Genomic DNA, 22937 nt, shown 5'->3' on the forward strand with positions numbered 1-22937 from the left:
TGCACGAAGATGCAGCTGAAAATTAGGAGTCTCTCAGTGCATTGACCCATGGACACCAGCATAGAGCCTGGTCCAGCCAACCAGCCCAAACTGCCTTCGTCGCATGACAACACGCAGGCATCAACAACTCCAGCTGAGAAAACCAGGTCAGCAGCGTTGCACTTGCCTTCACTGGTATGTTCTGTAACATACACGTGATGTTTATCTTTCCTTCGCAATCTGCCCATCCTGGGCAAACGTGAGCGAGTACGCTCTTTGAATCCTGTACTCTTTTCACACTTCACAGCCTCGTGCTCTATTCAGCAAGCACCCAGATAGCCAGTGTGCTTGCCTCAAAGCCTCGCAGATGCCTTGCAACCAGATCGCCAGCCAAAAAACTGCACTTCATCACTTCTCAGGTCCCCTCCCTGTCCCCCTGTTGTACCCACAGCTGTTACCTCCTCTCTGTACCCTCAAAGCAACGGCCTTTGCTGTGCTTGAGTTCTTGACCACGTGCCTGCTGAGTCACATCTGGGGACCTCCTCAGTGTTTGTGCCATGCTCTCTCAGGTCAATATGGCCATATTTGAAGCAGAATCTCCCTTCACAGGAATGTACTGAGAATTAAGCATTCAATGGTTAGATTGTCAAGTACAGAGCATGCTTTGATCAGTCAGGTTATTAATGAACTTCATCAGCATAAATTCTTTATCGGTTTAGATCTTAACAGCATTCCTACAAATCTATGCAGAGATGTTCAGTTGAATTCAACAAGCAAGAAATCTCAAACTGGAAACATATAACATAGAAAATTTAACCGAGCAGAAATGCTTCTGTTATGCTTAAAATTGCTTGTAAAACAGCAGTAATGCAATAGCAAGAACAGTGCAAGTGGAAACAAAGCGGAGTGTTTTATGAAGTGTTTTAGCAGGACGTCACATTGCACAGCGGCATTGCTTTCTTAGCTCTGCCGTAAATGACCTCGGTCTCTTGACCCAAGCCCCCTTTCCTGAGGCATCATCCCGCTGAGTGACAGTAGCCCTTACACGCTGTGTGTGCCATTCCCGTGCCAGTTGGTCACACGAATTGGGGACGTTCCTGTGCTCAGCTGCCAGGGAGCGCAGGGAGGCCAGGCCCGCTCCCACGGCCGCTGCAGTGCGCTGGTGTTGCTGTTGCCAGATCAGATGACCCGAGGACAGGCTGTGCGACACCGGGAATTACAGGCACGACATGTGAAGCTGCCACCCACCCAGCTGGCCACCTGCTAGCAGAAATCTGTCAGGTAACACAGATTCCAGTGTCCAGTTCTGGGCTCCCCAGTTCAAGAAAGACGAGGAGCTACTGGAGAGAGTCCAGCGGAGGGGTATGAGGATGGTGAGGGGAATGGAGCATCTGTCCGGTGAGGAAAGGCTGAGGGACCTGGGCTTGTTCAGCCTGAAGAAGAGAAGGCTGAGAGGGGACCTAATAAATGCTTCTAAATATCTGAAGGGTGGGTGTCAGCAGGATGGGGCCAAGCTCTTTTCAGTGGTGCCCAGCAACAGGACAAGGGGCAACGGGCACAAACTGAAGCATGTGAAGTTCCGTCTGAACATGAGGAAGAACTTCTTCACTCTGAGGGTGACGGAGCACTGGCACAGGCTGCCCAGGGAGGTGGTGGAGTCTCCTTCTCTGGAGATATTCATGATCAGCCTGGACAAGGTCCTGTGCAGCCTACAGTAGGTGACCCTGCTTCGGCAGGGGTTTGGACTAGATGACCCACAGAGGTCCCTTCCAACCCCGACCATTCTGTGTTTCCACCGCCGTGGCTGGAAAGGGCAGGGAGGGAAACACAGCGAGAATTACTGGCTCGGGGCTCCCCGGACCCAAAGGGGCTCTGGGAAAGGCACTTCAGAACTGCGCGTCTTGGCTTCCACGGGGACTGAACAGCCAGCAAAGGATCGCCGGCCCTGTTGCCCAGCCGTCGAGGCCAACGTACTCAGCGCACGGTCGGTAGTGGCTTCGCGACACTTCACGAACCCGAAGGGAGCAGCCTTTTCTCTTGCTCCAGAGCACATGGCCACCGCAGCCCAGACACGGACCCCGCCCCGCTCCCCGTTCCCCCGTCCCGCCCCGGCCTTACGCGAGGGGCGGAGACCCCGCGGGCCAATGAGCGCGGGGCGGCTCTGGCACCGCCCCATGAGGGCGGTGGGCCGGGGGCGGAGGCCCGGAGGAAGCGGCTCGGCGGCGGCCGGGGCGATGTGGCCGGCGGCGGCAGCTGCGGGACCGGGCGCGGCGGCGGGCGGCGGCGCCTGCCTCCTGCTGCTGCTGCCGCCGCTGCTGGCGGTGCTGGCGCTGGTGGTGCGGCAGCTGCTAAAGCAGCGGCGGCCGCCCGGCTTCCCCCCCGGCCCCGCGGGGCTGCCCCTCATCGGCAACATCCACGCCCTGGGCGCGGAGCAGCCGCACGTCTACATGCGGCGGCAGAGCCAGATCCACGGGCAGGTATCGCCGCTCCGGCGGCGTCTGCCGCCTCCTCGGGGCCCCCCGGAGCGGGAGCGGGGCGGGCTGGGGCGGGGCGGGCAGCGCTGCCGGCGGCGGAGCTGCGGGAAGAGGCAGCCGGGCGGGCCGTCCCGGTGCCGAGGGTGCCGCGGAGCCCGGACCCGCCCCGGCAGCGTGGCGCGTCCGGCGGGGGGAGCCTCCTGGCCCCGGCCCGGGGCGGCTGTGGGCGCCCGTGTCCCGCCGGGGAGCGAGCGGCACGGCGGAGGCCGGGTGACGCCGCCCCGGGCCGGCGGCAGCGGCACCGTGGGCGGAGCCCCCCCGCCCCGCCGGCGGACGGGCCAGGGGAGAGCGCCCGGTGCGCGGCCCGGGCCGCAAGGCAGAGCCGGCCCTGCGGTCCCAGCCCTTTCCGCGGGAGCGGGGGGAGCGGCGTCGATCGGCTCCGCGGTGCCGGAGCTCATATTCACTCCTTCCGTCCGTCCGTTCGTCCCCCGGCCGGGAGGCGCGGAGAGGAGCGGGCGGCGGGCCCGGCGCCCGGTTCGGGGCCGGGGCGCTGAGACAGCCCTCGGACGGGTGCCCTGCCGGGGCCGGCGGCGACTCGGTGGTTCCGTGTCCGCGGGCCCGCGGCGCGCCAAGGGGGCTGAGAGTTAACAACGTCGCAGCGGCCAGAGAGCGGGGACGGGGACAGAGCAGCGTTTTCCCTGACAGCGCCTTGCGGCAGGGCACCCGCGGTGGGGTCGGTGGAACGCTCGCCGGCGGGCAGTCAGTACGACTGTAGAAGGGATCTGTTTTCTTTTGTTCATACTTCCTTATATATCAGGTGTTTCATGGGCCAGTTTCAAGCAACCAGTCTATTCTTACAAGCTGCCCAGAAGTTCAGCCCAGCGCAGCCGCAGCAGGGGAAAGCAGGCAGGTGTGAGCACTGGGGAGCGGGCCTGTGCGCACACACACACCTCGGTAGGTGTTGGTGGCAGCCGGCGCGCACCCCCGGGGCAGCCGCTCGGAGTGCCTGCGCATCTCCCGCCCGTGTGTGACACCCATGGTGTCCCACCGAGCAGGGTTATCGCTGGAGGCCTGTGAAGGACTGCGCTGTGTGTCCAGGGAACGACGGCATGTCTAGAAAATCAGCTCCTTCCAACTGCTAGAAGTGCTTAAATGTAACACCCCTAGCAAGCAAATGAAACTGGTGCTAGAACTTAAGCCCGTCGAAAGCTTTTGACAGATAATTTATGAAACCCACAGCAGAAACAGAATAAACCTCAGTCTTCTCATCAATGAGAAGCAAAGCAAAGTGCATGAATTAAAAGCATGCTAAATGGCAGAAACAAAAGGATAGGATTATCTTTTGTTTCATTTATTTTGGCAGTAGAGAAAAGTAAATGTGTGTCAAGCGAAACGCTAGGTCAAACAGAATGGAAATAGGAAGGAAAACATGCTGTCAAATAAACAAAGCTTTCTACTTGCCTGAAATGCTGTCTGCAGTTCTAGTCACCTGCTGTCAGAAAGGATCCTGCAGAATTTGAGGGAACTTGAAGATGGTATATCAGGATTTGGGGGGGCTGTGGAAAAATGCAATGAAAGGATTTTTTTCTAAAATGATGTATGACATAGGAAGAAAGATACATAAGCTATGATCAAAGTATACAAAGCTCACAAATGGTTGGCAAAAATATATTGGGAGTGTCTTCTTGTCACAGAGAAAAGAAGAGTCATTATAACAGTGAAAATATCAAGTTTGCTAAAACAAAACAGTCACAGAATCATTTAGGTTGGAAAAGACCCTTAAGATCATCCTGTCAAACTGTTAACCTCATGCTGCCGAGTCCGCCGCTAAACCAGGTCCCTAAGCACCACACCTTTTAAATACCTCCAGGGATGGTGACTCAGCCGCTTCCCTGGGCAGCCTGTTCCAGTGCTTGACAAGCCTTTTGGTGACAGCCTGGTTGTCACAGAATGTATAATTAGGTAAACAGTATTTCATATTGTGGAGGTCAACAGCTCTGAGATGAAGGAGAAACTAGAGATTTGCGCGGGCAAAAGTACAGATTTATAACGCTAACAAAAGTATGGAAAGGGATATAGGATTTCAGTCTTGAGTTTAGCCTTGGTTTTAATTTTTAAAACTTAGGTTAAGATTTTCATTTTGTTTATCCTGTATGTGCCTTCTGCAGGATGTATTGCATCTTTCTCCAAAGCACCTAGTGCTAACCACTTCTGGAAACAGGAGATGGGACTAGCTGGGCTATGCTGTCATTTGTTGGCTGTCATCATGGCTCTCGCTTCTATCATCTGATGGTTCTTTGGGAGCCTGTGCAAAGTAAGCTGGTGTCCAGTTTCAGAGCTAGAATGGACTGGGTGCAGCCTGGCTGTTTCCACAACTGACACCACTTCTGTGTCTGCCACTACGAAGTGACATGCTGGAAGAAGTCTTTGTGATGCGAACTGGTAGCTTCAGTCGTAGCGCCCTTAATCAAATTACACCATGGGAATTGACCTTTCCTCAGGCAGGCAGGAGGAGCAGATACAGCAGTAAAGCTTTCCTCCCTCCTGGGGAAACAGTCTCAGCAAATTAGGAAAGTAGGCAATACATGTACTTTATTTCTAGTTCTTATATAAAAACTATACCTTATATCTAATAATGTTATATACTTATAAGTAGACAGTAGTGGGTATTAGTATATACTTGTATCTACTAATGTTAAGGGACAGTACATTTTTTCTGACAAATATACATTGTCATACCAATTGACATTTTTTTAATGACTATATGAAAGCATCCCCAGTCCTTACTTTGGAGAGCTAGTCACTTTAGGTGCACAGCAAAGCACAGAACGTAGCATGGGCTAATTTACTTTCTCTGTTGACAGAGTACATCAGCTCTCGGCAGACTCTACTGTGTAATGCCACAGTTGTACCGCCTCTGGTTACCTGTATGCCCTTCTGAAGTCTATTGGAGTCTGTATTTTGCATTGATGTTTAGTGTTGTTTCACTTTTTCATTACTTGTTTTTACTTGTTTTCTTTATTTGCTCTTAAGATTCTGTTGTAATAGCATTTTACTTTTTTTTCTTTCCCCCTCCCCCCCCCAAAGATCTTCAGTCTTGATCTTGGAGGCATATCTGCTATTGTACTGAATGGCTATGATGCGGTAAAAGAATGCCTTGTTCATCAAAGTGAAATTTTTGCAGATAGACCGTCTCTTCCCTTGTTTAAGAAGCTGACAAACATGGGAGGTAAGTACTAATGTCTTTTATATAAAAATGTAATTGCTGTCCAATAGATGGGTTTGTCATCACATGAAACATTTGCTTTAGCTGTCTACTTCTTTATCTCATTTCATAAAATCATAGAATCACAGAATGCTTTGGGTTGGAAGGGACCTTTAGAGGTCATCTAGCCCAACCCCCCTGCAGTGAGCAGGGACATCTTTGACTTGGCCAGGTTGCTCAGAGCCCTGTCCAACCTGGCCTTGAATGTTTTCAGGGATGGGGCCTCCACTGCCTCTCTGGTCAACCTGTGCCAGTGTTTCAGCACCCTCATTGTAAAGAATTTCTTCCTTATATCTAGTCTAAATCTGCCCTCCCTTAGTTTAAAGCCATTGCTCCTTGTCCTTTTGCAACAGGCGCTGCTAAAAAGATTTTCCCTATCTTTCCTGTAGGCCCCTTCAGGTACTGAAAGGCCACAATAAGGTCTTGTTGAACCTCCTGAGGTTCACACAGGCCCACTTCTCGAGCTTGTCCGTGTCCCCCTGGATGGCATCCCGTCCTTCTGGTGTGTCAGCTGCACCACTCAGCTTGGTGTCGTCTGCAAACTTGCTGAGGGTGCACTTGATCTAAGTCATTGATGAAAACGTTAAACATCACTGGTCCCATATGGACCCCTGAGGGACACCATTTGGACATCGAGCCAATACTTGATGCTTCTTTAAAGTTATTATTTGGAAAGGATTGTCACTCTTGGACTATGTTCCACAGCAAGATGTGTGTAATTTTTTGTCTTGTTAACTAATTTTATTATCTTGTGGGGGGAAAATAAAGTGTTGCATAAAATACTGTGTCAAAATATTTTTTCAGGCTTACTGAACAGTAAATATGGCAGAGGATGGACAGAACACCGCAAATTAGCTGTAAATACCTTTCGAATTTTTGGATATGGTCAAAGGTCCTTTGAACACAAAATTTCAGAAGAATCTATGTTTTTTCTTGATGCCATTGATACATACAAAGGGAGACCATTTGATCTTAAGCACTTCATAACAAGTGCTGTTTCAAACATTACTAATTTGATTATTTTTGGAGAACGTTTTACATATGAAGATACTGAATTTCAGCACATGATTGAGATTTTTAGTGAAAACATTGAATTAGCTGCTAGTGCTTCTGTATTTTTATATAATGCTTTCCCTTGGATTGGTATCTTGCCATTTGGGAAACACCGGCAGCTGTTTAAAAATGCAGCTGAAGTCTATGACTTTCTTCATGAGCTTATTGAACGTGTCTCTGAAAATAGGAAGCCTCAGTCACCTCGGCATTTTGTAGATGCATATCTAGATGAGATGGATTGCAATGAAAATGATCCAGAATCAACATATTCAAGAGAAAACTTAATTTTCTCCGTTGGAGAACTCATCATAGCTGGGACAGAAACCACAACAAATGTTTTAAGATGGGCAGTGTTATTTATGGCTCTTTATCCAAACATTCAAGGTAAGGACTTTGACATTTTGAGGAACCGATACATTTTGCTTTTGCAACTTTAAATTTTTTTTTTTTTTTTCCCCAAAGTGGTGCAGTGATCCATAGTTGTAACCAAAGAGGAAGGTTTGTATATATTACTCTAGTATATCATTTACCAAATACACTGTGGACAGAGGTGAAAAGCTTGTTTTATATGCAGATGAAGAGGATATCAAAAGTGAAGTATGATGATAAAATTTTAGCGTAATAATTTGTAAATACATTTTTATGAAGCTTTAATGTTTTACTAAAGTGTTTCTTATATATTTAAGTTTAGTGTTTTGATGCATAACATCAGCTGGTAGATGTACTAATCTATAGTTAATAAGCAAATGCAATTAAATAGGAAATTAATAAACTAAATTATAAACATGAAAACATCAGCAAAAGTGTAAATCAGATTGTGGTTAACAGTTTAAGTACAACTTCTTTTTACCTTTAAGTGTTTCAATTCACAATAGATTTATGTATTATAGTCTTCTATATTTATACTTCCAGAAGAAGAAAAATAGCTTTTAAAAATAAAAATGTGTTACAGTCTTTCTGAAGTAAGACAGCAATATATGTTTGAATGTCAGCCCAGACACTTTGTGCAGAAGTTTGCATTTTAGAAGTGAACAGTCACGTTTCTTGTTTCACTGCCTCCACTTTGCTTTTCCTGTCAAAACCATAGCAGTGCGTAGTTCAACTAAGGACTTTCAGTATTTGGAGACAGAGCAACCTAGAAAACTTGGAAAGTCACTATTGATACTTTGACCAAGGAATACTGCTCTAACATCAATTTTACCTTCATCATCATTTCCAGATTGGGATAACAACAGTACCCATAGCTATACGGCTTTTGAGATCTGTTCTCAAGAGTTCTGCATAGGAACCAGATATCTTTATGTACAAAAGACTGTATTTTCTTCTTACGGTAGCAGATGCATGACTCTATACCTTCTGATCTTCTCAGAATAATTTTTAATTTAAGTTGGGTGGACAAAAGCAATTATTTTAAAATTAGAGATCCCATTTTATATTTATGTTTAACGTAGGTACAGCTTTACTTGAAAAAAAATGAAAATTAAAATATGATGATAATGTATGTCAAGACCTGACATGCTATAAACAGTGAAATACATTCAGATTAAATAAAGAAGTTGATGCTGAAGCTCTTTTGTTGCTGCTATTATCATTATTTTTAAGTCCCGTATTCACTGAGCTGGTTAAAATATCTGGCTAAGCAAGTAGAACCAAAGTTCGCTCAAATATCTCCTGAGAGCCATAACCTCATATATTTTCTTACTTTCATTTACTCAACTCTGTTTTAGTTAGTTGATTAATTAATTGAATATGAGGAAACTGATTAAATATTAAAAAACAGGAAAACTTCTAGCCTAGGATTAAAAGCAAGATCTAACAGGATTCGAGTTGTTAATTTTAAAAACTTTGAGGGACATACTTCAGAGAATTTTGTAGCTTCAGCTCACTAAGCACACCTAATAATTTTTTGTGTGTGGAAGCTTAAGGCTGCAGTTGCTACTTTTAACCAGTCAACACATTTCAGATTATTTAAAACAAATAGGTTTAGAAAAATTGATGCTTTTAGGCTTCCGAGTTCCACTGATTCATCTATATGCTTTACACAGTATAATAAGAAAATCTACCAAAGAAGAAAAACATGTCATAAAACGAAAAAATGAGAATCTGATTTCATAAATACTTAAGTTTTAGGATGCATATATACATTGTCAATATTTTAGTTGAAATATATTAAGTGTCGTAATCAGTCAGTAGGATATGTTTGTGCTTTACATTATATAAAAAGCCCAAATGCAAAAAAGGTCTGCTTGAATCACAGTTTCTGATCAGTCTGTCCTGGCTCACAAACAGTATTCATATCTTAAAACAATACCATCCTTATTCCTTCTCTATTGAGACCTGACCAAGATACTGTTTTTCAATAAAGATCAAGAAAACTTTGTAGTTTTGTGTCTCCTGTCCATTGACCGATTTTGTAGAGATCCACTCACCTAAAATAATCTTCTGATCTCAGACCTTGTGATATAATGTGTTTCTGAATTTGGATTAAAAATCTGTTCATCTGTATAAAAATAAAAAATGCTGTTAGGTTTCATTTCTTTAGACTTTCTCTGTCCAAGTATTACAATATACACCTATACACTACTACATCACAGAGTGTACTTTCACTAAGCTGCTTTTCACCTCTTTATTTTGATGTGAAAAGTTGTCACTTCAGATTGAAAAACCTGGTGATTCTGGTAGAACTTTTCTATCACTGCCCAGATTCTCATTATTGGTTCCACATGAATTGTAAAAGTCCAACTTTGTTTTAGTTAGGAGCTATTTGACAGTTTCAAAAGGAAAGTGTATTAAGAAAAAAAAGAGACAGTTTATATGCCTTTGAGAATGTTTAAATAACCTATGAACTTCATTTTTAAAATAGCTTAAAAAAAAACAGTGACTGAATTTCTTCGTTTTCAGTTAAACTCAGACTCCTGTCCCTTTTAACTCTATGTTGTATCAGATATTTCCAGTGTAAGAATGGATGATTTTACATGGTGACAATTCGAAAGAATCATAGCAGAATTAGAGAAGGGAAAGTTCAAGTGGCTGATTTCAGTGTTGTCTGTGTTCATTCAAGTATTTAGTGTACTTCATCTTTGCAGGCTTTTGCTTGTTTCTTTAGTTTTGCAGAGCTCCAGTAATAAAAATATACACAAGCAAAGAAGAGTATGTTAAAACACGATTTTACTGAGAATAATTACTTTAGAAATTAAGATTACTGATATATATGCTACTAATAATTCCTACTAGCAGGATAAGGAATATAGAGTCTAAATTTAAAAGCTTATAAGCTACTATATTTTATATAAGATATTTCATGTTTCAGTATGCTTTTAAAAGTAAATATTTTATAGCTTAAATTAAAAAATAAAGGATATTACACACTAAACATCATCTTTTATTCCTGTTCCTAACAGGACAAGTTCAAAAAGAAATCGATTTAGTCATCGGCCCAAACAAAATGCCTGCCTTAGAAGAGAAATGCAAAATGCCATACACTGAGGCTGTTCTGCATGAAGTTCTAAGATTCTGTAATATAGCTCCACTAGGTATTTTTCACGCAACTTCCAAAGATACTGTTGTGCGTGGTTACTCTATTCCTGAAGGCACTACAGTCATTACAAATCTCTACTCCGTTCATTTTGATGAAAAATACTGGAGCAATCCAGAAGTGTTTTTTCCTGAGAGATTTTTGGACAGCGGCGGGCAGTTTGTCAAGAAAGATGCATTTATTCCTTTTTCACTAGGTAAGAGTGATTCCTTCCACTGTTCCTGTTCATAAATCTAGAGATGTGTAACATAAAAGTGATGGTAATAAATCAGGAATGGACAGAATGATATAAAATAACCACAGTTCTGATGAAACAGCTATTTTAAAGATATTCAGTATAATGTGCTCTGGACATAACAGATTTTAGCATAATATCTTTTATATAGATGAGCTCATTATTATATATAAACTAACAAAAACCACAGCACAATATCTTCTTATCTGAGGAGTCTATACATTTTATATCATTGCATTACGTAAGTGTTATTTGTTTCACAATTAATAGTTATTATTTGCTGCAAAAGTCGTTACATAGAGGTGATTTACACAACCAGCTTTCAACTTTCAGCACTTAGATCAGCACCTGCAATTGCAGATTTTACTCATAACTAGCATGGGGTCAGCATGTAGCACTGCATTCTGTCTTGAGGAAGTATTCTGGCAGTCCTAAGTCATCATGGATTTGTCTTTTGATGCCTATAAGAGTGGATAATTTACCTTACATGTGATTATGACCTTAAAAAATTAGAAGTTCTGTATAAGCTAACTGCCAGGGCTACCTCTGCAGTCTACAGAAAGACATAGCCCTGTGTAGAGGGTAACTTAGCTTATTTATCTGGGATACTCTTTCTCCAAAAACTAGGAGACAAGACAAGACAATTCCTTTGGAATAGATGCACAACATCTAAATGGCCAAAGTTAGATTTGATGAAGTCCATCTTTATTGTGTATTCTATTACGTTTCTTTTTGCCTGTTTGACCTTACCAGTTCCAGGTGTTGTTATCCATTCATCTGTGTCTTCCACAACCACATTTACTCCCTGTAACTAGTCATGCGCAGAATGAGAACTATTATTTAAAGGCGTTATCCAGACCTGTTTCATATGTTTCTCCTTATCAAGTTATAATAATTGCCAGTTAATAATGACTGGCAGTAGATGTAATTAAGAAAATAGTAGGGGACAGAGGCTGAAATTCACAGTATCAATTTTTAAAAACATCTGTCTAGATTGGCACTTCATGACAAGATAAAGTAGCTAATCGCTTATCTAAATAAATTTGACAGAATTAGTTACAATGGCATTTGTGTAGTGAGAGGAAGAAATTCTCTAAAATCTGTTTCTTGCTGTAAATTATCAGCTATCCTCTCATACAGAATACTACCATCAAGTTCATACAGCTCCTTTTAGCACACAGAAATGACCCTTCTTGTTTATAGTAAGAGCGAAAATGTAACTGAACGCATTTTAAGCCTTTTCAAAACCTTCTTTTCAATGCAGGAAGAAGACATTGTCTTGGAGAACAGCTGGCTCGAATGGAAATGTTTTTGTTTTTCACTTCATTACTACAACGATTTCACCTGTGTTTTCCTCATGGCGTGATTCCAGATCTCAAACCAAGATTAGGCATGACATTACAACCACAGCCATACCTCATCTGTGCAGAGAGACGATGATGAGAAAGATCTAGATTGTCAGGTGGAGCACAGTGCTCCAAGGTGCAGCTGAGGATCCACTTTGCCTTCTATTTCTAAATGTGTTCATGTCAGAAGAAAAAATTTAAATGACTTGCAGATAAATTCTGACTGTTCACAAGTTAATAGTTTCTTTTTACTTGGATTTCACAAAAAAAAGTGTCAACCAAAAACATGAAGCATATCCTGTGTTTAAAGTTGATGTTTTCACTCCAAAGTCTGTTTGAATCTAACTTCTCCTTCAGCTTTTAAATATTTAATTACTTAGCAAGCCATTTTACTTTGAGAGGATATTTTTATAAGCATGGAGAATATGGAGAATATGGTTCAGTATTTTTATACTCGGATTCATCCACGGAAATCTCATTTACATTATTCCAGCTAAGCTATTCTTTGTAATTCTCCATTAAATTTACATAGCTAAAAAGGTTTCAGAGGTATCTATTTAAATTTCTGTAACTCAGAATAAACTATTTTTTCCAGCTTTGACAAACAAATTGCTTATTAAAGCATTTTAATCCTTCCTGCTTGCCCTGTCTTCCTAGTTGGTCATAATTTTCCAGTGAATCAGATAACTGTGTGAATTCACTTTTAAGATCTTTTATGGTTTGCTTCTCGTTTAGTAACACATAGAAAGTGTTCAACTACTGCCGTACTCCTGACAATTACAGCAATCTTTTTTGCCAGTTTATTGTGTTTCCAGATACATGTCCTCCATTGCCTCCCAACACAAAGCATTATGTAGTGATTAATCTCTGGCTAAGTAGTTTGGAGAACATGGTGTGTGTGTTACCAGAGTCACATGCAACTATCTACGAGTCAAGAAAATAAGCTGCTTAGAAGACCGACCAGGGAAGAGACCTTTTTCGGAGGGGAAGTGGAATAAGGTGGGGAGAAACAGATTTTAAATGGATTTTAAGCACAAGTTTCAGGCATAACAGCTACTCCTGACTTCTGCCAGCTTTACTTTTTATTCTTGGCAGGTATTGCTTTTTGGTTATTGGTAGATAAAAGATTTATGCATGCAGGCCATACAGGAGAACCTGAGAATCTAAATATGGTATGTTCAGTCCCCACCATGTGTGGAGAAGCAGGGCCTGAGAACAGGGTTCAGAGCAAAAGACACACTGGGCAAACGGCTATTTAAGCACTGGGATGAAGATTAGACCTTGCTCTTTATACAGCTTATGCTTCAACTTGGAGCTGCAGGAAGGTTCAAAGGCAGAAATTGTTTTTCTGCTGACCTAATGTTTCCAGCTTATATGGAGCAGAAATACTTCCTTTCTTTTGAAATAGCAAACGAGAAGGATCAAACAGAGCTAATACCAGTCCACTTATATAATAGCCTATTGACTTAAGCAGGTCCAGATTAAATTACTTACTCTGAGGGGAGTCAGACCCACATGCCCCACCATGAGCGTCTCAAACATATGTTCCTAGTGCTCTGAAGAGGGTGGACAGGCTCCTGCTCTTGCCGAATAACTGCCTTTCTGTAGAGAAGATTTAAAATTAAAAAAGAGGAGGAAGGAGGTAAGCGTCATCACTGTGCATTGGGCGCACCATGAAAGCTGTGAATAAACTGCTCCTAAGATATTGGCAAAACAGTGGGGCTTAGCAATCAAGACTGAAGCTTTTCTGGGTACCTGCATAAGTAGATATTGTGTGCTGTGAAATGCTTGAGTAAAAATTCTGGAACCTACCAAATTTAGGTGCCTTCAGTATGAAGAAATACTGAACAGAAAAGTTCAGTGCTACAGTTCTGGACTCATGGTAATGCTTCCTATAGCCCACCCTGTGCTCTTAGATCAGACAGAGTTTCGTTGTATCTGGGTTTGCCTTCCGGGTTGCAAGAACTAGGACATCGTTTGGTTAAAACACGATTCAAATAGCCCTAACTGAAGTGGGGGAAGGATTAAAAAAATCAAGAACCAGTTCTTGCAGGGGCTATGCTCAAAATGCAGCTGGCCAGTGATAATTCCCTTTTGCTGAGGCATTTTGAGATCTAACTCCTGGCTAGTCTTTAATCCATTTAATGAGAACCATATTGATTATATGTCATTCTGGTTTCTAAATCAAAACGCCTTATAAAAGCCTCAGAATATCAATCCAAACTTTTACCATTATCTGTCAGCTTACAGTCTCGTTTAAGCAATCAAATGCATTTGACAAGCTGTCTTTTCTAGAAATCTATGTCAGTATTAGTCATATTTACATGTTTCATTCTGTACCAACTTTTTCATTATTTTCCCTCTGACTTAGAATTATCCTAATGATCCAATTTAATAATTTGGAATACTGACATAATAATAGTTTTTTCCAGTCCTCTGGAATTTCTCCATTGTATCAAGATTAATTAGTAATGAACATCAGTAGCAAGCCAGATGTTGAGAATTTCCTGGTGAGAGTTTTCTGCAGCTGAAATATCTAGCATAACTGGCAGCCATTTAATGTTGTTTTGGGATTAAATGTTGATATGTTAACCAGCATGTCTTTTTCTGGTTGTAGAATTTAAGGATGAAAAAAGACATTAAGTAATGTGTAAAGGTAAGATCACTCCCATTTGCAGTTTTTCCTATGTGGCTTTAAGTGTCCTAATGTTTTGGATTAAAACAATGTGTCCAGATACTGATGGAAAGATTCTTGAAATTTAAATTGTAACCTCTCTGTTTCTGTATATTATTGCCATTTATTGTGCTCTTAGTTTCAAGTTTTTGAGTTTTATTCCCTCCACTATTTATAGTCTTCTCATTTTTTACTTTTGCAGAGTTAGCTCTTTGAATTCATGATGATAGTTTAGAACTGGAGCACTGTTTCCACATACAGGTGTATCACAACCACAAGAAGAAACTTTCACATACCTTCTCTAACTCCACTGCTGTTCCTAAAGGCAGTGAAGGACTTTTGCTGTAAATGTAGCTAAAAATGCATGTTTAGCTTGCCTTTGCTGCTCTCAATACCTATACAATTTTGAATCATTCTTTTTTCTAGTTTGTCCAGGAAAAAATCCACTTCAGCATTTTTCCCTTCCTGTCAGATTATTGTGATGTCCTTTGCACTGTTTTTTGGTCTTGTTCAGTATTTGTAAATGCAGACAAGATTCAGCGGTCTTTCCTAAAGAACAGGAATTTTAGGATTAAGACTTGATTTTATATTCTTAATTATTTTAATTTCTCCTTAAGCAATAACTAGTTGTCTTTTCTGAGTATAATCACAGAAATTCTGCTAACTGGAGAATATAGTCAACTCACCATTGTATTAGTTTACTATATCCCATTCAAAGATCTCCACAGCCAACTACAGTGTAATACCAGCAGGAAGATTATAAGCTGCTGTATGTTTCTCCTACATCTATTTTCTCCATCTTTGCTCTGGTTTTGTATATGTGCCTTAAAGCAGAAATTCTAGAAGTGGTTCTATGCCTTTCCTCTTTCGTGCCATTTCTGTACCATGAGAATGTGTGCTTTCTTCCCTATTTCTCAGACAGGCTATTCCTATATCTACTCATAGACTAAAGTCCAGGTCCAGGGCAACACATCTTACTATCCAGCAGGAGATTCCCTTCTTAACACTGATGCAAGAGCTGCAGTCAGTACCATACACTTCTGGATTGAATTGGCAGAATTTTTCAGACTAAGTACCAGAAATCACTGTATCTGTAGCAGCCAAAGCACCATTTCAGACTGGACTTTACAAAGAGCCTGCTTCTTTCATCCTTAAATTAAGTGTATTATAGGACTGCGTCAACTTTTAATTCTGTACAGAATCAGGGTTGGAAAGGAGCAAAACTCACTTGTGTTTAAGATACATAGTGACTTAAGAGCTAAAATATGCCTGGAAGACTTGATCTCCCTTGTCTACAGTTTGAGATCACTGCAGAAACCAGGAACTGAACCTGCAAAGAAAACTGTGTTTTCATTGGGCAGAACCAATAGTTCTTTCTGCTATGGGGGTATGCCACTGTATTGTGGGTAAAGGGAAATGTGGTGCCCAGGAGCCCCAGACAGCTTTAAAGACAGCAAAGTGAATATGCTCTCTGTAGACCCAGAATAATTTAGGTTATGTGGGACCATGATCTGGCATTAGCTGAGGGACCTTGCTTAAATAACCCTGGAGATCCACGGCAATGCCATCTTTAGCCTGTGGGTGGCTGGACAACAGCTGGTAAATTTTCAGGTGTTTTGTTGAGGATAGCTGTCACCACAGGCATGGAAATATCTCCGTATATAGTTTCTGTGTATGTCGAGAGAACAGACATGTCACTGACAATAACGTGTTACTGGCTGGACCAAACTCCCAAAGTTACTCAGCATGCCAAGGACAAACTAGGCAACTTTGCATGAAGATGCTTAAGGTGAGCTCATTTCTTTGCAGATTGTGTTCAACAAGGATTGTTGAAGCAAAGAGTCTAGGTAGGATATCAAAATCAGCTCCTCGTAGTGTCCAAGGTGAGATATTGGAGTTAGGTTTAGAGAGGTACAGGCTCTTGCAAAACTGCACAGATTAGACTGCAAGGGAAGAGAAGCCTAAGTAGTACCTGCTGTATAATGACCATCACACTAATGCTGTTTCTCTGCTTATTAACCCAATTTACCCTTAACAACCATTTTGCGTGCTTGTGGACTCCTTCCCCTTTCTTCTTCATGAATGTTTGCTGAATTTAAGCTGCTGAACAGATGTGCACATCTCCCTCTCCCCTACATCAGGTTGTCTTGCAAAGGAAACTTCAACATACTCCACAATGTAGGCAGTGTTGATAACTATTACTGCACAGGATATGATGTGCACTGACTTTATGCTGCAGGAATGTAGCGTGGTCTCTATTCAGGGGTATTCAGCATCTCTCTCCAAATGTTCTTTGCCCATAACTAGACTAGACCAGAGCTTGAGGTGAAGTCATAGATCTTTCTGCATTTGTTCTGGTGATCCCTCCATAAGCATCATCATCGTGCAGGTAAGTTTCCAATACAAGATCATGCTATTTTTTGTAATGTTGCAGAAGTTATAAAACTGTAATCCTGAAAAGAATTCAGTTGATTTACATTCATTTTGTACATTTACACTACACTCTATTAATTTCAGAGAGTATGTTTTTGACCTCCTGTGGGCCAGATCCAATATCAATAGAAGGAAGGTCTTTCCTTCTGGACTCTGGCCTTCTTGGACGTGTGCAAATATAAATTCAGGTGTTTATGAGCCAATGACACAGAAAACAGACATAGGATGAGGGAAATCTATATTGAAAAGCTGTAATTCTAAAAGAGCTTGGGATTCATAGTGGGTTGTTAAACATGATGTTGAGTGAGGATACAGAAGCTATATGCATATTTGGTGGTGGCACAAGCATTCCTTGAATACTGTGTCCTGTTCTGTTGCCTACAACTGAAGGGGCATTTAAAAATATTGTTAGTATTCCTATAAAGCTGTAAAAATTACTAAGAATATGTTTATGCTATACATGCTGGATTGCTGAAAGGTACTTGTACTGCTTTATGAGCTGACCAAATAGTATGTGATCATATCAGGGCAGCACCATGTCCAAGCTAATATGCTTCCATTTCAGAATGATTTATTATTTTAGACACGGTGACACACTGGCACTGTTAGAAAGTTTTTGGATAAGTTGGAGGCTCAAGCATTTCTCCAGAATATGCACCACAAAAAAGTACTTTAGAACATACTGGCCAGTGACACATTCAAGACAGTTCCTTTGCTTGGCTCACCAAACACATGATTAAGTGACTTGATTGTAGCCTAGAGCTATCTACACAGAGAACAAAAAGTTGATAAAAGATCTCTTCACTAAGCAGACAAGAATATATATAGAAGTCAAAGGTGAAATATCTTTAAATTAGGAACCAGCTGAATACTTGGAACAGCTTTAGATGAAAAATCAGCTGTATAGCTAGCAATGAGGATAGTTATTCCTGTATTGTTACAGACATTTTAAAACCAGTTATCAGATCTTTCTCCTGTGCTCTGGTTCTAATTTGCACTGTCTTCAGCATGAGATGTAAACTACATAAGGTACCAGTAGTCCCTCCTGTCTCAATCATCAGCTTATAAAATTTGCCATTCTCTCTGAACTCCAAACCTTTGCTAGCTATTCAAGTGTTAAAGCAGCCTGAGCTCACATAGCAAACAGGTCTTTTCTTGATTATGTTGTTCTGCTACACAGTTAGATTCTGAATCTAATTCTGATTCAGGCTGTCCAAATAGTGAAAATAAACTATTCATGTAAATTTTTTTTCATCTTAAATTGATCCTAATGGTTTGTACAAGCACTAGCAAGTAGATGAGGTAGATTATGTTGTCGTTAAGATAGCACATTCACCTGAAAAGTAGCAAGTTCGGAGAGAACACAATAAACGATAGTCAAATCACTTTGAAAAAGGGGTGAAAATAAGATTTTGTAAATTTTACGACAATGCATTGAATAGGAAAATATAAGGATTAAGGATAAACAGGGGGAAACAATCATCATGGTGAAGATGCCAGATCAGAGTTTATCTTTGGGTGAGGTAGATGGAATGATGAAAACAGACAATAACACAGCTAAGTACAGTGGACTATTCAATAAGATTTTGAAAGGTAAACTCTCAGTATAAATTGGTCTGTGACGGTACAGACTTGCATTTTCATAGCAGCTAGATGTTTGGATGCTAGTGGTTTTTTTGGCATTGGGCCTCATAATTCAAACCCTTTGTCTAATCAAAATAAAATTAAACCTGTTCTGGAAATATTATGCCTTACTCTGTTCTTTCATACAATACAATTTGAGGATCATCAGATTCTTCCATTTCTAGATCATCCCTTTAGATATTTTTGAGGGCTGTCAACTATCTTGATGTCAATGTGATTAGAATTAGGCAGAACCCATACTCACAGAGTAGTCATTTCTTAGGAAGATAGCCAGACTTCAGGAGACATTACGTTTGTTACATTCTTCTGAATAAGTAACATTCCAAATAGATTAAATTGATTAAAATAATGGAGCATATCAGAATGTGCAATCTAATCCAACAGTTTACTATTACCGAAGCAGATGGCTGCTTGCCTAAAATTTTACATGTAATATATATCAGCCTATAGTAATATAGCAGAAAACCAAATAAACTTACTATGTGTTGCCTTGCTGTTTTCAAGTGCTGACTTCCTTTTCTATACTCCTACTAAAAATCCTAAAATAAATATGTTCTATTTGTATAAACTATGACTTATCCAAAGCATGAGAAAAATATTACATATAGAAAAATATGAACTTTTTACATTACAGTTAATTTTTTAGGATGCTTAACCACATTAGTCCCACCATTAGCATCTAGACAACAGGGTCCATGCTGTATGCCCCATGGACAGTCTTACACCTTCACTAAAATGAGGGAATCAACTGTTGTTCAGGTCCTTCACTAATATAGGTAACCCAGGTAGGGTTTCATACCAATAAGGAATGAAAGTTAGCTAATAGAATCACTATGGATAAAACATCTTCAAGAAGTCCAGTTATTCTCAGGTAATTAAGTTTCCTTTCTCCACATGATCCCTGTTTAAGGAGTCCAAACACCCTTCGACTTGCACAATAAGCTCAGTTAAAATAATAATGCTGGTGAACATGCCTAATTTTTCCAGGGACAACATAGGTACTTATGACTCTTCTTATGCCTATATAGGTTAGGAAGTTAATTTAATTGCTCTTTTTTGGAAGCCTAAAAGTTGCTTTTTGAAGCCCCTCAAGGCATCTTCCATTGTATTTTACGTTGTATAAAGACATACTGTTTCTCTCCCAAGGAATGTACAGTCTAAACTGTCACAGTATAGAGGGAAATGCAATATACCTTAATCTTGCGTTTACTTCATCACAAATTGTAGATATAACCTACAGAATATTCAAATTCTTCATATCATAATGAATGTCATGATTACATATTTGAAACGAGACTGTAAGAATAATTCATTGCTGATTGCAATAAACCTCAGTGCTAAGGGCTAAAATTTATCTAAAAATCCCCACTTGCTTAAACTAATCCTCTTTGTAAGTATATGAATTACATCATCTTCAAAAGCATCCAACACCTCCCAATGTCTTAAGTATGCACTTTCTTAAGATCTAGAGAGGACCATATAGCTTGACAAATATTTAAAATATAATAAGCTTTAGCAAACTAACTTTAGACAATTTAAAAAAAAAAAAACAAAACATTTTGGCTACTCCATTTCCATTTATTCATAAGCTGACAACTAGACAGAATCTTAACTCTGGCTGAGCTTCAAACTTTGTCTATTTTTTCAAAAGATTCTAGATCTCTCCCTCAACAAATAAAAAGACTGTTTCTGGTGGAAGATGCATTACCAGTTAAATATTTAGTAAATGAAAAGCTTTCAATATTCACCAAAATAGAGATTCAGTTGACATATCCAATTCCTGTTGTTTGAATGTTATTATTTAACTATTTTCTATCATTGTGCACATTTTCTTATTGGTGTTTAAAGTGATCTATATCAGATCTCATCTCTAGTCCTAGTATTTAAAAAAAAAGGTCCAGAAAGGATCTCAGTAAGTTACGCAGTTCACTCACCTGACCCAGTAATATGTTTTTCTGAAAGCTGTTTTTCAGACTTTTTAAAGACTTCCTTTAATACTCCAAGGCAATCTATTTCGGTGAGTCACAGTCCTCTCAATCCTTAGACAATTAGCCATGTTGAGCCTGAATCTTCCTTCTTGCAATCTAAAGCTGTTACTTCTTGTCCTAAACACTATGAACACTGAAAACATTATTCTGATTACTTTGCTTTTCAAAGCAGCCTTACTAAGTATTTAAAACCTCAGAATATCTCATTTAAGTGTCATTTTGTCTAGACTCGGAAAAATCTATCGAATGAAATCTTTCTCCTTCTCTTTATGCCATCAGTCTCGCTGGTCTGTACTGGTATTCTGCAATCTGTCTAATGGACAGGTATTTTTCCTGGAGTGTGACATCTGAAATTAGAAACAGTATTTTGGTAATGCCTTATTTATTATGAATAAAGTGATTACAAACCCATTCTCAAAGATAAATAGGAGGGCTTCTTTATTCACTGCTCTGACTAAGAAAGCTTAGTTAATATGTGAGTCAGATAAATTGACAACGCCACAGAGATTAATAAATTCTAATAGGATGAATGTCATGATAAAAGAAAGAGGGGTATACTAAGTCCATTTGAATGAGCACACACAGAAGCAAGTTTTCACATCTAACTGGCAGAGGTGATAAAGTCTGCGGTCCGCTCCCCACGTGCAATAAGTAATGTCAAACTTATCCTTTGGATTTTTGGTATAATACTTACATTTTAAGCTAAGCATTAGTCTTTGTTTTATATGGAAGTAAAATGAAAAGACTTTGATCTCATTCAAGGTGCAAAGGGTTCTGCTGATCTGAAGAGATGAGTCAGAAGTGACTCATCACCTGATTTTTGGCAAGGTACTTAGAACATGGACAAATTACAAGGTGAATGGTAGGAATCATTTGAAACACTACGCTCTCTCACTGTTATTTAACGGCTCTATTGGTTTAATGTTACACACTTCTATTTTTCTGAAACCTCACAGAAGAACCAAAAGGCAGAAGGTTTCTCCTCTGTATAAGATTTTTATTCTTTTTACTTACATTTCACAGATTGTAACATTCTGCCAGTAATACAGCCCGTGTAGTAGAACCTATCATAGGCACCAGTTGCTGTCACCTGTGATCTCTTGGAGTACAGAAATCAAAAGATGACTCATGGTGTACAGATTCCAAAAGAAACCTTCCGGTCAAATACTTCTGATTATGTTGTGCCCTATTTAAAGGGTGCCTGCAGTGTCACAGAACCAAATAAGTGCCAATCACTTTAATACATTAAGCATCCATTATTCAGTTTCCTGAGCATATCACAACAATAGCATTTAAAGTCAGCCAGTTTCTGGACAGATGTTTCCATCTCAGTACCAAAGGAAAACAGTTTCTTCTTTACTGGAACCACTTTCCATAGCTTAATGCTATTACTATTGGGGGTTGGAATTAAATGATCTATCAGGTCCCTTCCAACCCAACCCAACCCAATCTGTGATTATTAACAAAACAAGCAATTGCTTGTTACTCTAATTTTTTTAGGGTATTGCAGATAACGGAAATGAGACTAACCAGAAGTATTATTTCAAGTCTAAGCCAGTAATGTCTTGGAGAAATGAAAGCAATGGACAACAAATCCATTGAGACAGATTGCTCTGTTAAGAGTTACGTATCTGTTAGCTGGACTCATAACAATGTGGGGGATGTACACTATGCCAGGAGGGTCACTGCCAGCTAGAAACTCAAGTGCACTAGAATGTTTATCCCATAGCAGCTTGGTCCATAAGCTTTCTTCCTGTTTCCTCTGAAATATAAGATATTATTCTTTATCATTTAGCAGATGACAAAAGTACTAATTGCTTATGGCCCTATTAAATTAAGATCAGATAGGTACCAGTTAACAGTTGTGTTCTTTTGCCAGCTTAATCTCTGAGGATCTGCAGTATGATTCTTACAGCAAGTTAAAGGCTTGCTTCAGGAGATACCAAAAGGAAAATTCTTCATTGCAAAAATGAAAGCAATTCATTACCTCATTTGCCTTGACACAGACATAAGAAGCAAGTTGTCCAGAAACACAATTCTGAAGAAAGCTGGAAGAAAAAAAAGCAAAAGAAAACAAGGCCTTGATCATACTTTTTGTACCTCATTTAATCAACTTTGTATATTTTTCTCTCATCTAATTCTTATTGGCCACAGAAAAATCAATTTTCTTAAACTTGTATCACAACTTAAGTTATGATAATTGTATCGTTATTTCTCACTTCTATTTTAATGTCATTTCTAACAATATATTCTATAATTCTAATATTTTGACTTACCAAATATACCCTGTTTCCGTATTCTTTTGAAGACA

At 40.4% G+C, this 22937-nt stretch overlaps 1 protein-coding gene across 6 annotated transcripts; it reads left to right on the top strand.

Annotated features, from left to right (window-relative positions):
- Positions 1–2213: 2213 nt before the first annotated feature.
- On the top strand, positions 2214–13136 carry CYP2R1 (cytochrome P450 family 2 subfamily R member 1). 6 transcript variants are annotated; one of them, XM_075426444.1, is made up of 6 exons: positions 2435–2456; positions 4622–4767; positions 5541–5682; positions 6523–7155; positions 10173–10502; positions 11806–13134. In XM_075426444.1, exons 3-6 carry the CDS (start codon positions 5676–5678, stop codon positions 11979–11981), a joined length of 1146 nt encoding a protein of 381 aa, XP_075282559.1. In that variant the 5' UTR covers positions 2435–2456; positions 4622–4767; positions 5541–5675; the 3' UTR covers positions 11982–13134. The 6 variants fall into 6 exon arrangements, with proteins under 6 accessions (XP_075282557.1, XP_075282559.1, XP_075282558.1 ...); XM_075426442.1 differs by lacking the exon at positions 4622–4767 and having other exon boundaries at positions 2214–2456; positions 11806–13136; XM_075426443.1 differs by lacking the exon at positions 2435–2456 and having other exon boundaries at positions 2898–4767.
- Positions 13137–22937: the final 9801 nt, after the last annotated feature.

The sequence above is a fragment of the Opisthocomus hoazin genome, chromosome 7, assembly GCF_030867145.1.
Source record: "Opisthocomus hoazin isolate bOpiHoa1 chromosome 7, bOpiHoa1.hap1, whole genome shotgun sequence".
Lineage (NCBI taxonomy): Eukaryota > Metazoa > Chordata > Aves > Opisthocomiformes > Opisthocomidae > Opisthocomus > Opisthocomus hoazin.